Genomic DNA, 18,171 nt, shown 5'->3' on the forward strand with positions numbered 1-18,171 from the left:
GTTGAATTTTGCAGGGTAATGAAATATCCCCAGATAATTTTGTAATGTATTATATTGGCAGGGAGCTGCAGAAAACTGCTTTGTCGTTAAAAAGAAGTTTCTCTTTTTATCATTCAGGGAAATATAATATTCTGCCTTTTCAATATTACCTAGAATATTTCATTCTTCTAGGAGAGGGGTGGATGCTAACTTTTTACACATTCTACTGAGCATGAAACTCAGATTAGTATATATAATTGATAAAAATACGCTATAAAACAATATAAAAATAACATATAAACGGTTAAAAACAACTCATTAAACAAGTGACTCATTCCAGACCTCAAGACTTGAGAAAAATATGTAGATCTTTACGCCTTCTGAAAGTAAGGCAGGATCTTGACTAAACCTTAGCAAGAATATTACACTGCTCAAAAAAATAAAGGGAACACTTAAACAACACAATGCAACTCCAAGTCGATCACACTTCTGTGAAATCAAACTGTCCACTTAGGTAGCAACACAGATTGGCAATCAATTTCACATGCTGTTGTGCAAATGGAATAGACAACAGGTGGAAAGCATAGGCAGTTAGCAAGACATCCCCAATAAAGGAGTGGTTCTGCAGGTGGTGACCACAGACCACTTCTCAGTTCCTATGCTTTCTGGCTGATGGGTTGGTCACTTTTGAATGCTGGCGGTGCTTTCACTCTAGTGGTAGCATGAGACAGAGTCTACAAACCCACACAAGTGGCTCAGGTAGTGCAGCTCATCCAGGATGGCACATCAATGCGAGCTGTGGCAAGAAGGTTTGCTGTGTCTGTCAGCATAGTGTCCAGCGCCTCCTACCAGGACACAGGCCAGTACATCAGGAGATGTGGAGGAGGCCGTAGGAGGGCAACAACCCAGCATCAGGACTGCTACCTCCGCCTTTGTGCAAGGAGGGACAGGAGGAGCATTGCCAGAGCCCTGCAAAATGACCTCCAGCGGGCCACAAATGTGCATGTGGCTGCTCAAATGGTCAGAAACAGACTCCACGAGACTGGTATGAGGACCCAACATCCACAGGTGGGGGTTGTGCTTACAGCCCAACACCGTGCAGGATGTTTGGCATTTGCCAGAGAACATCAAGATTGGCAAATTTGCCACTGTCACCCTGTGCTCTTCATAGATGAAAGCAAGTTCACACTGAGCACATGTGACAGACATGACAGGGTCTGGAGATGCCATGGAGAATATTCTGCTGCCTGCAACATCCTCCAGTATGACCGGTTTGGCAGTGGGTCAGTAATGATGTGGGGTGGCACTTCTTTAGGGGGCTACACAGCCCTCCATGAGCTCATCAGAGGTAGCCTGACTGCCATTAGGTACCGAGATGAGACCCTCAGACCCTTGTGAGACCATATGCTGGTGCTGTTGGCCCTGGGTTCCTCCTAATGCAAGACAATGCTAGACCTCATGTGGCTGGAGTATGTCAGCACTTCCTGCAAGACGAAGGCATTGATGCTATGGACTGGCCTGCCCATTCCTCAGACATGAATCCAATTGAGCACATCTGGGACATCATGTCTCGCTCCATCCACCAACGCTACATTGCACCACAGACTGTCCAGGAGTTGGGAGATCCTTCAGTCCAGGTGTAGGAGGAGATCCCTCAGGAGACCATCTGCCACCTCATCAGGAGCATGCCCAGGCGTTGTAGGGAGGTCATACAGACACGTGGAGGCCACACACACTACTGAGCCTCTTTTGACTTGTTTTAAGGACATTACATCAAAGTTGGATCAGCCTGTACTGTTTTTTTCCACTTTAATTTTGAGTGTAACTCCAAATCCATACCTCCATGGGTTGCTAAATTTGATTTCCATTGATAATTTTTGTGTGATTTTGTTGTCAGCACATTCAACTATGTAACAAAGTATTTAATAAGAATATTTCAATCATTCAGATCTAGGATGTCTTATTTTTGTGTTCCCTTTATTTTTTTGAGCAGTGTATTTAAAGGGCAGGACCAAAAACAGAAGGCAAACTTCCCAATCACTCTAGAAGACATTGACTATCAGATCATGTATCTGTCATTTCTTCGGTGGAAGAAGAAAAAGGGGGAGGGGACTGATAAATCCTTTTTGATGTAACCTGAAAATATTTAATCTTATATCGAATTTATATAGCTTACACATGATACAATGGAGGGACAAAAACCAGATGGCCGGAACCTGGTGGGAGAGACAGCCAAGGGATGAAGAGACCATAAAAATTCCATCGTGAGATGTGTCCTGGGAAACCCTGAAAAAGATTGTTCTAAAAAGGGGATGGGGGAATTAGGTATGCTCTGGGAAACTCTGAAAAAGATTCTTCTAAAAAGGGGGTGAGGGGAATTAACATGTTGGCTCTTTGTTTTACTAAATACACATCAAGATAAAGGGAGGGGTTTTAAACTCACTTATCTATCTCTGCATGCTTGAGAGACCTTAGACCAGAGGTCTCATTCTTGCAATCTGCGGGCCAACTGCGGCCCGCAGGATGGTATCCTGTGGCCCCCACCGTGATATGAAAGATAATATTAGTGCGGCCTGCAGGGGGAATGGACCTCTGAAGGAAGTCCCGCCCGCCGTTCCTCGTCATGGCTGACATTCGGTGCTAGGCTAAGCTACACCGACTTCATGCACACTACGCTTGTAACAACAGTGTGGCGGATGACAAACAGTCTGGTAGCAGTCACCTTTTTTTGCGGTCGCCATTCCGGTACTTTCTACCATCAACAAATGCCACGATCAAATGCAGAGAAAGGCGACTGCTATCGGGCTGTTCGTCATCCGCCACACTGTTGTGACAAGTAGAAGCGGAAATGACGTCAAGCATTGAGACGTTCCCCATGCATCGCTAGCTGGCTAAACACTTCCATGAAATGTGGAACAAGAGCGACGCCAAGTGGAATAAACGAAATTTTGTCACACCCTCATCATGTCTTTGTCAAAGCCTGCAGTGAAGAGAAAAATAGATGACGAGCACAGACAATTTCAGCAAAAGTGGGAGATGCAGTATTTCTTTGTTGAGCACAGGGGCATCCCGACATGCCTTATTTGCGCTGAAAAAGTTGCAGTGCACAAGGAATACAACCTGAAACGTCATTATTCAACTAAACATGCTGAGGAATGTGCAAAATATCAGGGGGATGAGAGAGAGCCAACCGGGTTGCCAGCCTTAAAACATGTCTAGTGAGGCAACAAGATTTCTTCAAGAAAGCAACCAAAGAGAATGCTGCAGCAGTCGAAGCTAGCTATATGGTTAGTGAGATGATTGCTAAGGCTGGAAAACCATTCACAGAGGGCGAGTTTGTAAAAAAATTACAGGCTTCAAGTATAGTTTGTCCGGAAAAGAAAAGTCAATTCAGCAACATCAGCCTTTCTGCCAACACAGTGGCAGAGCGCATTTCTGACCTGTCAAGTGACATTAATCATCAACTGTGTGAGAAAGCCAGATGTTTTGATGCATATTCACTTGCTCTTGATGAGAGCACAGACATAACTGACACTGCTCAGCTCACAATTTACGTCCGTGGTGTTGATCGCAATTTTGAAGTGACAGAGGAGTTGCTCAGAGTAATTCCAATGCATGGCCAGACCACCGCTCATGAGATATTTCACCAGTTGTGTGATGCCATTGAGAATGCCGGTTTGCCATAGAATAGGTTTGTTGGAATAACAACTGACAGAGCTCCATCAATGACGGGGAGGAAAAATGGACTAGTGGCACTTGTTCAGAGAAAACTTGAGGAGGAGGGTGTAGAAGAGGCTATTGCTCTGCACTGCATTATCCATCAGCAAGCCCTTTGCAGCAAATGCCTGAAGTGTGACAACGTGATGTCTGCTGTTGTGAAATGCATCAACCACATCAGATCCAGGGGCTTAAAGCACAGGAGGTTCTGTGCTTTTTTAGAGGAAATGGAGTCAGAATATGAAGATGTGCTCTATTTCACCGAGGTACGTTGGCTCAGCAGGGGAAATATCTTGAAAAGATTTTTTGAACTGAGAGAAGAAATGAAAGCCTTCATGGAGAAGGATGGGATGGCTGTTCCCGAGTTGAATGATCAGAAACGGCTCATGGACTTAGCTTTTCTTGTCGACATCACACATGAGCTGAATGTACTGAACAAGAAGTTACAAGGCCAGGGGCAGCTTGTCAGTGCTGCCTATGACAACGTGAGAGCATTCTCCACAAAACTTGTGTTATGGAAAGCCCAGCTCTCTCAGACAAACCTTTGCCATTTCCCAGCATGCAAGGCACTTGTGGATGCAGGCACACCATTCAGTGGTGAGAAGTATGTTGATGCTATTTTGAAGCTACAGAAGGAATTTGATCACAGATTTGCAGACTTCAAGACTCACAGAGCCACTTTTCAAATTTTTGCAGACCCCATCACCTTTGATGTGCAAGATGCCCCTCCTGTGCTTCAAGTGGAGCTTATTGACCTGCAATGCAGCTCTGACCTCAAGGCCAAATTTAGGGAGGTGAATGCAAAAGCATACAAGCATGGACAATTTTTGAGAGAATTGCCCCCCAGCTTCCCCGGGCTTTCCCAAATGTTCAAGAGGACCATGTGCCTTTTTGGGAGCACATATTTGTGCAAAAACTTCTTCTCCACCCTGAACTTTAACAAGTCCAAGTACAGGTCCAGACTTACTGATGATCATCTTCAAGCCATACTGAGGGTCTCAAGTGCCTCCTCTCAAGCCAAATGTGGCTCAGATATGTGAGAGGAAGCGTCGTCAAGTCTCTGGCAGCAAGGAGCAAGCTGGAGAAGCCATGTTCTGAGGAACTGTTCATGATCTTCATTCAATGTTCCATTCATGTGTTCAGGACAGTTCAGGACAGTTCATGTATTGGAGAAATCATTAACTGTTGATGACATTTGAGGATATTTTTTTAACAACATTTTTTGGGGAATCCCTTATGCGGCTCAATCTCACCCAGACTCTGCCTCCAGCGGCCCCCAGGTAAATTGAGTTTGAGACCCCTGCCTTTAAATCCCTACCTGAATTGTCTCATCTCAATAAAGGATATAAATCTTTCGCCTTTTAATAAAGGATTCCTTTTGATACGTTTGGTTTTCAGAAGTTCATTCTTGTAAATTGGATGGGAAAAGTTCTGTAGCCTGACATAGACAGAGAAACTGGACCTTTAAGTATTGCAGAATTTATGTTTGGTAAAGTTTATACTAATAACCCATTTTTAAAGTGGGAACATTGACTCTATTGATGAATTGGCATGCAGCTAAAGAAATTGAGCTTTTATGGAAAAATAATGATGCATTTCATATCTCATTGCAGAGATACACTTTGCTTATATATCAGTGAACTGAATCATAGTGAATTTATTTATCTTAAAGAATTGCTTATTTCATTGCAGTGACTTGGGTGGTATATAGAGATTAAAAATTATCAGAAATTTATACCAACATCCCAAAATAAAATCAGAACATCAATAGAGCTCACCTAAATGCCTATTTCAAAAGCCTGACCAAATATATTGGCCACCAAATGGAATGGAAGGGAGAGAAAGAGGACGGAAATTCTATCCTATAGACATATGTTCATGATTTGTTTCAGAGAATCTCAGAAGAACTTACAAGAAAAGTAGAGAACAAAAGAAAACCTATTAACAAATTAACAGAGTTGGAAGGGACCTTGTGGGTCATCTAGTCCACCCCCAGTCCAAGCAGGAGATCCTATACCATTTCTGACAGATGGCCGTCCAGTCTCTTTTTGAAAGCTTCCAATAATGAAGCTTCCACAACTTCTGAAGGAAAGTTGTTTCATTGGTTGATTGCTCTGTCAGATAATTTCTCCTTATTTCTAGGTTGAATCTCCTTTCCGTCAGCTTTCTAATCATCTTGGTTGCTCTTCTCTGCACTCTTTCTAGAGTCTCAACATCTTTTTATTGTGTGATGATCAAAACTGGATGCAGTATTCTAGGTGTGGTCTTACTAAAGCTTTATAGAGTGGTATTAGCACCTGACTTGATCTTGATTGTATCCCTCTATCAATACAATTTAGGATTGCATTGGTTTTTTGGCTGCTGCCACACACTGTTAGCTCATATTTAATTGGTTGCTTACTAATATTCCAAAATCCCTCTCACAGCTACTAAACCTGGTTTCACTTAGTTTATATGTGTACATTTGGTTTTTCTTGCCTAAGTGTAAGACTTTATTCTTCTCTACATTGAATTTCATATTTTTAGATAGGGCCCATTCCTATAGGGTCCTTGGCTATTCCTGCCAGCTTATTATCATCCACAAATTTGGTAAGTTCCCCTTCTAATCCCTCATCTAAGTCATTTATGAAGATATTGAAGAGTACTGGCCCTAAGATGGAATCTTGTGGTACCCCACTGCTTACTTCCCTCCATGTAGATGTATCATTAAGGACTACCCGTTGAGTACAGTTTTTCAGTCATCTACAAATACATCCGATGGGGATGCTATTTATCCCACTTTTTTCTAGCTTACCAAGAAGTAGGTTGCAATCTACTTTGTCAAATGCCTTGCTGAAATCTAAATATCTTATGTCCACAGTATTTTTCTGACCTACTAATTTAGTCACTATGTTGAAGAATGAAATAAGATTGGTTTGGCATGATCTGCTTTTAACAAACCCATTCTGACTTCTAGTTATTATTTTACTTGTTTCTAGATGTTAGCAGATCTTTTTAAATTATCTTTTCCAGTATCTTCCCTGGTATTGATGTTAGGCAATATTATGAGTACATTATGTAATCTGAAGGCATTAGTAGAAAATAGTGAAATGCATGATAATGTTTCATTAGTTTTCTGATCTGTGATACTTACATACAATTTAATTAGTTTAAAATTACTGTGAAATTTTATACTGGTTCTGTAAGACAAACTGTGATAGGAAGTATTGAAGCAGGAAGTACCAGCCTAATTAATATGCAAACATTAACTTTTTTTGTAAAAGAACTACTAAAATGTTCATAATCTACTTGATTTAAGCATTTTTTAAAATTACAAGGTTACAGCTCGTTCTATTGTGAAAATCACTTTTAATAATTAGAATGTTGTTGCACTCTATTAGGAAATCACATTGCTGAGTTTAAGTCTTTGACACAAATTATGTCAGTATCTCAGCAGCTGGATATGCAGTACCAAGTATTATTGTTATAAATTTTGAATCCATAATGCTCATTGAAATTTGTGACCAATTCAATTAAAAGCTACTGTTTAATATTAGATATGTTGCTGGTTTTGAGATTAAAGCCTTTTTTAAAGAAATAAGATCTGACAAATAGTATCACTTTCTGTAGTTCAACATCAAAAAACCAGACAATACAGTTCAGTTTGAAGCATTTATCCTTGAAAGTGTAAAACCTGGCATGAAGCGATCAACAATCAAAGAAGCAAAACGAAGTGCTAACTGCAGTTTATCCCTTCACCCTTAAGTATGTGCATGTATCCCACCCCCTGGCGTCCCCTAACCTGGTGTTTTAGAGATATTTATTTACCAGATTCCTTCATTCTAATGTACTTGAAAAATTCTTAAATATTCAGGGAGATATTCAGAGCTGTTTCTACCTTGAAAATAGCCTATATTGGACTGTATAGCCCAGTCAAACAATAAGAGTTGGCCACAAGAAATATGATATTTCTTTATTATAGTAATAAAATGCTTTATGAAATTTGCTAGATTTCAATTCCATAGGAGTCACGGATTTCGATTTTTAGATGCATTGGTTACGTTAGCCTATTTCAAGTTTTGTCTTACACAAAAAAATATTTCTTTTTTAAAGATTCAAAAAAGAGAGTTTTCATAATATATAGATCAGTAATGTAAGCCATAATGCAAAGCCATGTATATAGTAGAGGATCTGATTTAAGAATGAAATTTATCATTAAAACAATTATGCCATTGTCTAATATAATATTTGATCCTATACAAAATGAAATAAAATTCAAAATAAATCAGTGATGGCATCAATACAGGATTGCATTCAAAGAGAAACTTAATTTGTTCCGCATAATTATTAGTTATATATATCTAATTATATAGTTTTATGGTGTATTGGAGTATAGGAAGGGAACTACACTGAGACAGTTTTGCCATTGAAAGACCAGACCAGAAACCTCTGCTGGGACAAAGTTACCATTAAAAGCTAGACCAGAAATCAAATAGATAATAAACTACACTCAAATGCAAACTTTATCCTACAAATACCCCAAGCTAAAGAAAGTAAAGCTCTAAGCATATTAGAATAAAAAAAAACATTGAAAATTGCTATAAAACAAAATATCCAAAAGAAAGAAACCAAATTCAAGTGATTAGAGCTTTAGGCACATTAGAAAGGAAAGCATTTATAAAATATCAGAACCATTACAGTGTACAAAAGATCTATTAAGAAACAAGACATGAAGGAATTAAATCACGATGGAGAGAAACAAACCTGAGGCGTGGGACATTGCAAAAGAAACAAACACAAAAGATTAACTTAGTTTTTGCAACATCCTGGGCTTTCTATTCACATTTAGCTAACACAAAAAATTAATTACAAAGAACAAACATTATCCAAGGGCTAAAAAGGAAGGGTGGATTATAAAAAAACAAATCAAGCACATTCAACACACGGCAGCATTCACTCACTTTCCTCCCCACAGAGATTACCCTCAGGGTGGAAAGACACAGTCACCAGAAGGATTAAAGCCAGTAACACAATCACAAACACAAAACCCTAAAGATCAACTTTAGAGGGAGAAAAGGGTATAAAAAGGTATACTTGTAGTTTAGAAAACACCCCCACCCACCCACCCACCTCACCCCCGTGAACGTTGATCTTGCCACTCACTTGCCTTCCTGAGAACAATAAATTAGTTCCAGCTTTCACACAGCTCGCTTCAAATCCTTCCATCCTGCGTCTTCCCAGCTGGGAAATTCAAACCTGCGAAAGAGAAAGGCATTATCTTTCAACAGTGTGTGTATGTGTGTTTGTGTGTATATACATATACAGTGTGTGTGTGTGTGTGTGTGTATATATATATATCTATCTGTCTATATCTCTCTATATAACTATATATATCTATCTATGTAGACACACACATATATATATATATGCACACACACACATATACAATATGATATTTTATTTTCAATCAATTAAGTGAAGATTTTTAATGGGATTATAAATAATTGCTGAAAATGAAAAATAGGTCATGTAGACAGATAAATTTTAAAAAGATAAGAGCAAATAGTACAAAATGAATATTCATCAATAGATGTGGCATAAGCCAGGTTTCTAAGGTCTGAATGAAAGTGAAGGAAATTAATAATATAAATGTGATGGAGTTGTTTATGGTTCATTGTGTTTCACCCATCCTAGCAAATAGGCTAACTTGATAAAGTGTGGTTCTGGTAATATAGGCTAGTACAGTGATGGTGAATCTTTTTGTTGTGTGCTGAAAGTGCACGCATATGCCAGCACCCACAATGCAATGCGTCCTAGCTGATTTTCGGCTCATTTGAGGCCGTTTTACCCTCCCCAAGGCTCGAGAGAAGCCTCTGCAGCCTTGGGAGGCCAAAAAATGAGCCCTTCCGAAAATACCAGAAGTGCCCATTTTCAGCCTCCAGAGGGCCTCTGGAGCCCAGGGGAGGCTATTTTTGCCCTCCCAGAGGCTTGAGGGAAACCTTTGGAGCCTTGAGACGCTGAATATAGGCCCATTTTAACACTTCCGGTATTTCCAGAAGGCCCATTTTTCGTCCTCCTGAGGCTGCAGAGGTTTCCCTCAAGCCTTTGGGCGAAAATGGCCTCCCCTGGGTTCCAGAGGCCCTCCGGAGGCTGAAAGTGGGCACTTCCGTTATTTCCAGAAGGCCTGTTTTTTGGCCTCCCAATGTTGCAGAAGCTTCCCTCGAGCCTCCAGGAGGGCAAAAACAGCCTCAAACGGGCCAAAAATCAGCTGGGAACTGCGCGCATGCGCAGTGCAGGTAAGTTTGGCTGGGACATATGTGCTTGCACAAATGGCTCTGCATGCCACCTGTGGCACACGTGCCATAGGTTGACCATCATGAGGTTAGTATGTTCAAATACAGCTATTGATATATTTTATTTGTGGTAGCAGTGAAGGTTGAATATAAGAGAAAATTGCTTCCATAAGGTCTACTACTACACTAGTGTTACAGTAATATAATGGAAAAGAAGTATGTTAAACCTATTCTTAAGTTTGTTATATATTTCACTATATTGAATATTCTTTTTCCTTTTGCAGGTGAATAATCCTTCATGATCAAGAAATTATTAATTTTGTAGATTCAGTATTAATTATTACTGAATCTACCTGAGCTACTTTGATTCTATGGAATAATGCTGAAATTCCAGGAAACAGTTAAGCATGGTACATCATTTATACCTATTTCTATCCACTCAAAAACACTGATTGCAGGAAGATACAATATTTATCAAAAACTTGGACGTGGAAGTTTTGGAACAGTTTATCTGGTTTCTGACAAGAAAGCAAAAGAAGAACAGTTGTAAGTGTTGCCTAAAATGACTTAAAACTGCTAATATACATTTTTGCTTAAATGAGAGAAAAAGATAGAATGGAATAATATTTATTTATAAACAATATTTAGTCAATTATCACTGGTATTAAGTCTTTGCAGCCATACAGATAAAACTGGTACTGTCTTAAATAACCAGCCAAAATAAAAAATAACCAGCTTCAAAATAGTTATGTCATGAATTATATTAAGACATATATAATTCCAGCATTATACATATTTTGCATGTATTCTTCTGTAATATGTTTCTTCTATGCATAGTTCATTCATTTTTAAAAGATTCAGCTTGATCTTTACTGAATTTGTACATAGTAGCTTACCATTCAGTTTTCTATCTGCTAATAAACTCAGAGGAACTGCTGTGTCTCCTTAGCAACTATTGCAGCCCCAAATTATTTCTGCTTATTTTGAAATAAACTTAACAAATTTCATTTATGTATTTATAAAGTTTTCTGAGGTTGTGGATTTCTCAGAAAGAAATCTTAAGTTCAAAGTGACTAGTGTGATGAAAAAGTTAATTGTGTGTGCCATATTTACTATAAACAACAGCCCCCAACTGTAGCACCAGTGTGCGTGTGCATGGTTTCACATACTACCTACATTTCTCATATGCAGATGAAGCTTTGGTTGCTTGCCCTGAGCAGTTCCTAACAGGCTGTGGACCGGGACCGATCCCCAACCAGTGTCTGGAGACCCTTGACTAAAAACTAAACTCTCCCTTAGAAATACAGGTAGTTCTTGATTTACAACAGTTCATTTAGTTACAGGTCAAAATTACAATGTCACTGAAAAAGTGACTTATGAACATTTTTCACACTTATGATCATTGCAGCATCCCCATGGTCACATGATCAAAATTAAGGTGCTTGGCAGCTGGCTGATATTTATGATGGTACCTGAGTCCAGAGGTCATGTGCTCATCTTTTGTATACTTCTGAGAAGCAAAGTCAATGGGGAAACCAGTTTCACTTAACAACCGTGTTACTAATTTACCACTGCAGTGATTCACTTAGCAACTGTAGCAAGAAAAGTCATAAAATGGGATAAAACTCACTTAACAAACTTTATAGTACTCCAGTAAATATGAATGTTATACATGTTTATGCTCCTACGGCTGACAGTGATGAGGCTTTAGAGAAGTTATATGAAGATATAAGCAGTGTACTGAAAATCTTAAAAAATAATGATATCACAATACTCATAGGGGACTTCAATGCAAAAGTGGAAGAAGGAAGTGATACTCCTGTAGTTGGAAACTTTGGCTTAGGAACCAGAAATTTTAGAGGTGACAGATTTGTAGACTTCTGCAAGGAACATAGGTATTGTGATGAATACTTCTTTCAAATTACCAAAAAGATGTCTCTATACTTGGAAATCACCAGCAGATACACGACATAATAAAGTAATGAACCAAACTGACTATTTTACAATAAAAAAAATAGAAACTCAGTAAAATCAGTAATGATATTCCCAGGTGCAGATTTCCATCCGATCATAATCTATTACTTGCTGAAGTCCATCTAAAACTAAAAAAGATGAAAAACCCGAATCTTCCTAAACTGAGAATTGACAGTAACTCCATTATTAAACATGGAAATAAGATAAAAGAACTAGAAATTCATTTAAGATAAACCAACAACTTAAATAATAAAGATGTAGAAGTAAATTGGAATACATTTAAAAATGCAATAGTAGAGGAAACAAACTCCAAACAGAGAGGCGGTACCACAAAAAAACAACAGATGAAATTCTTCATCTTATGGATGAAAGAAGCTCTTATAAAAATAAAAACAAAGAAAAATACAATGGATTGCAGACAATAATTAGAAAAATTGAACTGGCAAAAGAAAAGTGGTTTGCAAAGAGATGCAAAGAAATAGAAGAGACAGAACATATGATCATTTCAACTTACACAAAAAAGTGAAAGCAGCGGGACTTTACAAAAAGAAAACCACCAACAACTTAGTTGACAAGGAAGGGAAAATTATATTAAATGAAGGTGAAAAACTAATATGATGGAAAAAATATATTGAATAATTTTTTGAGGACACTAGAGGTGATATTGATATAGGAATCATAACAACTGGACCAAACATCATTATGGAGGAGGTTGAACATGCAATAAAAATAGTGAAAACAAGAAAAGCCACAGGTCCTGATGATATTCCAGTAGAAATTTTTACTGGGAAAATTTTTTTTTTTTACTGCAGCTCTTCAATCAAATATATGAAACAGGAAAGATACAAGTGATTGGCTAAAGTCAACTTTGTGACAATCCCCCCAAAAATAAATGCAAAGAAATGTACTGAATACAGAACAATAAGCTTAACAAGTCATGCCCTGAAAATATTCCTGAGAATAATTGATACAAGAATTTACAAAAAAAATGAGGACCATCTAAATAATAAACAATTTGGTTTCAGAAACAATCTTGGTACACAAGAGGGCCTATTCAGCATTCAAGTTCTTGCACAGCATTGTAGAGCTGTCAATCTCAGGGTTTACATGCGCTTCATTGATTTTGAAAAAGCATTTGATAAAAGAAGACACAACAAACTATTACAAATCCTGAAACAAGTGGGACTAGGTGACAAAGACATCCAGATCATAAAGAATCTATATTGTGAGACGAGACTGAAAATACTTAGATGATGCAGAAATGCAAAGAGGAGTGAGACAGGGCTGCATTCTGTCTCCACTATTGTTTAATATCTACTCTGAATTAATTTTTAATGAAGCATTAAAAAACATAGTTGCTAGCCTTAAATAAACGGCATTTGTATCAACAATTTAAGATATGCTGATGACGCAGTTCTGCTTGCCAGTCTTCTGACCCAGGCTTCATCAAACTTAATAAAACACAAGCTGAATTTAAAAGTAAAACTTTTTTAATGTGATGCTGGGAATTACTTGAATTCCCAGCCAAAACTCATTATACACAGTTCCTCCAGATAAGAGCACGCTTTTCAGTGCTGTCGAATGCTGCCAAGAAACAGACGTTCAATTAAGGCTAACATAAACCAACCCAAAAACCTAGAAAAAACTTGGAGATTATTCAACTGCTTTGCTTCCTGCAAAGCTCTTTGTCATTGAGGACTGACTTTTATCCCTTATGGGAAGGGCAATCCCTACTCTCAAGTTGCCCCTTCTGCTTTAGCTGCTCTCACTTTCTAGCAGCTCTGTGCACAGGGGCAGAGGGGGAGGCCAAGCAGCTGACGGAATGGCAGTGTGGATCCGTTAGCTGGGGAAGAAACTGGGGAAGGGTACAATCCGGCTGGGCAGAGCAGGGGAGAGGTAGAGCAAGGGAGAGGGAATTTGGAGGAAGACCCAGGCCCACCCCCTCTTCATCCTAGGGCACACAGGGAGGAATGGAGAAGGGAGCAACGTGAGTTGCATGGCTTATGGTGGAGGAAAGGGCCCTGATTCCCTTCATTAGCTGCAGCTGGGAACATAGTGTTTAAAAAGGAAAGCTGCGCACAGCAACTTATTGGAAGCAAATCATGAGTTATTGTCATATGTTATTGTCGAGGCTTATCTGGGCTCCTGGTGTCTTCCCAACTGTGTGTGTTTTGTTGGCCTTTCAAGTCTGCAATTCCTTATCCTGCCCTGTCAAGTTAATTGCTGCAGCGTGATTTGTGTGGATTTTTATTTACAGTTTGTATTTACTTTGTTTTTGGACTGAATTTCTTCCACTTAAACACTGGAGATTTTTCTCTCCAGCCGAAGGTAACCTGGACATTGGTGGCAAAGTTGGAGTATTAAAGGGACTTTTCTTACTTATGTGACTGTATTGCCTTTGTGCCATGAACATGATCACTGCAGTAAAACCAAGGATAGAGAAAGCTCGAACAGCATTTTTCAAAATGAGAAAGGTCTTCTGCAGTCATGACATTGAAGAAATCAGGCTTGTCAGATGTTACATCTTTTCTATCCTGCTCTATGGAGTGGTCTCTGACAGAAAGTCAAAGCAGACTAGAAGCATTTGAAATGTGGATTTACAGGCAGCTGTTATGTATAAGTTGGGTTGATAAAATCAGAAATGAGGAGGTGATAAGCTACTTGGGAAAGCCAAGGGAAATCATCAAAACCATAAAAAAGCGAAAGTTAGAATATTTTGGACATGTGATGTGACACCCAGTAAAATACAGCATACTTCGCTTAATTCTCCAGGAAAAGAATGAAAGAAAAAAAGGACCAGGCAGAAGAAGAACATCATGGCTTCAAAATCTAAGGGACTGGTTTGGACAAAACTCAACAGAAAGTTTTTCATGTGGCAGTTGTTAAAAATAGAATCACTAACAAGATCGCCAATGTCTGATGACAGATATGGCACAAGAATAATAATAAATGTTTAATTTAGCAACAGAAGTTTTGGGCTCAATTGTAGTTATAAGTTGAGGGCTGCCTGTATTTAGAAAAAAGATAAAAATGAATTGCCAGATCTTGTGCTTTTATCTAAATCTATTGTGCATGCTTCTCTTAGAATGCCATTTATTCTTCTAATTGATACAGTTCATCAATGATATTATAAAGTTGGAGAAAATACAACAAAGTTGATTGCTAAATTGGTTCAATTTCCCTATGGAACAAGTACAACATCTAGAATAATTATATTAAAAAACAGTATGCAAGAATAGAGATATTTATAAAATTATACATGGTTTATATAAAGTGTTCTGCCTCAAACAATATAAATGCATAATGAAACTGAACAAGAGACATAGAAATCTGAAGAAAGGACTTCCTTAACAACATAGCCTGATATATTCATTTAATTACAGTATATATTTTAATTTTAAATTTTACGGATAGTTTTCTTCATGCATCTAAAAGAGCTAGTTGGTGTAGAGGTCAAGGCATCAGGCTAAATATTGAGGAATTCTGGAGTTCTAGTATTTCCTTTGGTACAAAGGAAGCTGGGTAACCATTGGCCAATCTTTCTCACTCAGTCCTAAAAAGAAGGCAATGGCAAACCAAATCTGAAAACATTTAATCTAGACAGTCACTTATCTGAAATAGTGTAGATTCTCCTGCTTGAGCAAGGAGCTGGATTGGAAGACCTCCAAGGTCCCTTCCAGCTCATTCATTCTAACATTGTCAAGAAAACTACAGATTGTAGTCCAGGCAATTGCGAAAAATCAATATTAACTTAGGCAAACACTTTTTCTGCTAAGAGAAACCTGCAGTTTAGCATTCTACCATTTGATGGAGCCAATGCTCTCTACAATAATAAAGCTGACATTACTAAGGTGGCACAGCAGTTTTTAACACAAGTGATGTTCAATCTTTTTAATATTCAAATTACTCTTTGTTTGCAGTTAAGCTAAATTACATTGGGAGAAGCAAAAGCTACAATGATATTTCTGCTTCAATATTAAATGCTTCAGAAAAACTGACACTAATATTTATTTTGAATTTAAGAAAATTGTGTCATTTAGCAAAAATGACAAAATGGTAAAAAGCTGATAAAAAGCTAGGAATTATCACAATTGCTGAAAACCCTGAGCTATTTCAGCTCAAGATCCATTTTGCTAAAACATTCCAACTATTGTTTTCAGGAATGTCCCTTATGACAATCATTAAAAATACATCTGAAATTGTTTTTCTATATTGTTAATATTAATATAAAATTTATATGGTGCTGCATGTATGCTATTTCAGCTCCTATTAGATCTCAGAACACAATAGGTGCCTTTGGTCTATCTTAGTACAGGTAGTCCTCAAATTACAACCACAACTGAGCCCAAAATTTATATTGTTAAATGAGTTTACTCCATTTTACAACTTTTCTTGCCACATTTGTTAAGTGAATCACTGCAGTTCTTAAACACGGTTGTTAGGTGACTCTGGTTTCCCCATTGATTTTGCTTGTCAGAAGGTTACAACAGGGGATCACGTGACTCCGGGACACTGCAACTGTCATAAATGTGAGCCAGTTGTCAAGCATCTGAATGTAAATCATGTGACCATAGAGATGTTGCAACAGTCATAACTGAAAAATTGTTATAAGACATGTCTATGGAGATTCTCAATCATCCAGGTCCTGATTTGTCCCAAAGGTGCTTTTTCAAGAGGCAACTGGACTTTCTTGTTTTTCTTTGAAAATGTTTCATTTCTAATCCAAGAACTTGGATGAGAACCAAAACATCTTGAAAGAAAAACCAGAAAGTCTAGTTGCCTCTTGAAAAAAAGCACCTTTTGGATGGTCATGAGACACTTTTTTTCAGTGCCATTGTAGCTTTGAACAGTCACTAAATGAACTTTTGTAAGTGGAGGACTACCTGTAATTTTCTGCTATTTTACTAACTATAATTATATAATACCTATTTGTGATCTTATGCAGCTCCTCTACTTCTATTTCACCCCATATTATTTAGATACTGACATTGTTTAAGTATTTAGAATTTATATTCCCGCCATTTAATTCCTCAAAATTTCCAAGATATTATTGTTGCATTACCATGATAATAAAGATTAAGATGAAAAGTTGGTTGTTGTTGTTTTTTAGAAATTGTCAGTCTGGTGTAAATATTTGCATATAAAATTTGCATGGTGGAAAAAATTTGTGTGGTGTGTCTTCCCAAAATTGACTTCCTAAAATACACTTAATTTGTCAGAAAGCTTTCATTGAATGTATAATTTGCCAACTTGATCAATGTTCATTATAGATGATAGATAGATAGATAGATAGATAGATAGATAGATAGATAGATAGATAGATAGATAGATAGAAAAGCAACTAAAGTTAAGGGACATATAGACTAATCTGGGAATTAGGAGAGAAGGATTGCTTTCCATTTGGGTCCTGCAGTCTTTGTTTTTTTGTCAGTTCTATTAGTTCTCTTGCTTCTTTGTTTCCTATGCTCTCCATACTATGCAGCCGGTTCTCGATTTATAACAGTTCATTTAGTGACTGTTCAAAGTTACAACAGCACTGAATAAAGTGACATGACCATTTTCAGTTCCAGTTACAATCTCTGTGGTTATGTGATCAAAAGTCAGAGGCTTGGCATCTGGTTCATATTTATGATGTTACAGAGTTCCAGGTCATGTGATCACTTTTTGCAACCACCTGACAAGCAAAGCCAATGGGGAAGCCAGATTCACTTAACAACACGGTTACTAATTCAACAACTACAGTTATTCAGTTAACAAATTTGGCAAGAAAAGTCATAAAATGGGGCAATTTTTTCACTTAACAATATAAATTTTGGGGTTCAATTATGGTTGTAAGTCAAGGACTACCTGTACTACTCTTTGTACAGGTAATCTTTTGTATTATTTTGTATAGTAGAAAAGCATGGAGCTAGCTCTTACTGGCTGGTATTCTCTCCCTATTTGGTTTCAGAAGTTGATAATAGCTTCAGTTATCTCACCTAGCACCTCCATTGGAGGAAGACAATAAAGAAAAAACTTCAGCCAACAGTTTAGACATTCACATTTTTTTGTTTATTATTTTTACCTTTATCTTTAACACAATTCCACTGGGAATTTTTTCAAATTAATTAAGAAATTATTTGAAAAATGGCTAGAAATATCTGCTGAATTTTATTAACAAAATATGAGATCTTTTTTTGTCTAAGATGAACAGAGTTCATATAGTTTATATCTTGCATATACAATATAT

The 18,171-nt window shown here is 37.8% G+C and overlaps 1 protein-coding gene and 1 pseudogene across 4 annotated transcripts in view; both read left to right on the forward strand.

Moving 5' to 3' along the window:
* The window catches only part of NEK11 (NIMA related kinase 11), a 249,474-nt gene that overhangs the window by 4,799 nt on the left and 226,504 nt on the right, over positions 1-18,171 (forward strand). For all 4 annotated transcript variants that reach the window (XM_087916704.1, XM_087916703.1, XM_087916701.1 and 1 more), the window contains one exon: positions 10,253-10,514. In XM_087916704.1, coding sequence (XP_087772830.1) covers positions 10,348-10,514 — 167 coding nt within the window. In that variant the 5' untranslated portion in view covers positions 10,253-10,347. The remainder of the gene's footprint in view (positions 1-10,252; positions 10,515-18,171) is intronic.
* Positions 3,705-7,440, forward strand: LOC148124012 (general transcription factor II-I repeat domain-containing protein 2 pseudogene; annotated as a pseudogene).

This window comes from Pseudonaja textilis, chromosome Z, assembly GCF_049901715.1.
Source record: "Pseudonaja textilis isolate UNSWEBS1 chromosome Z, rPseTex1.2, whole genome shotgun sequence".
Classification (NCBI taxonomy): Eukaryota; Metazoa; Chordata; class Lepidosauria; order Squamata; family Elapidae; genus Pseudonaja; species Pseudonaja textilis.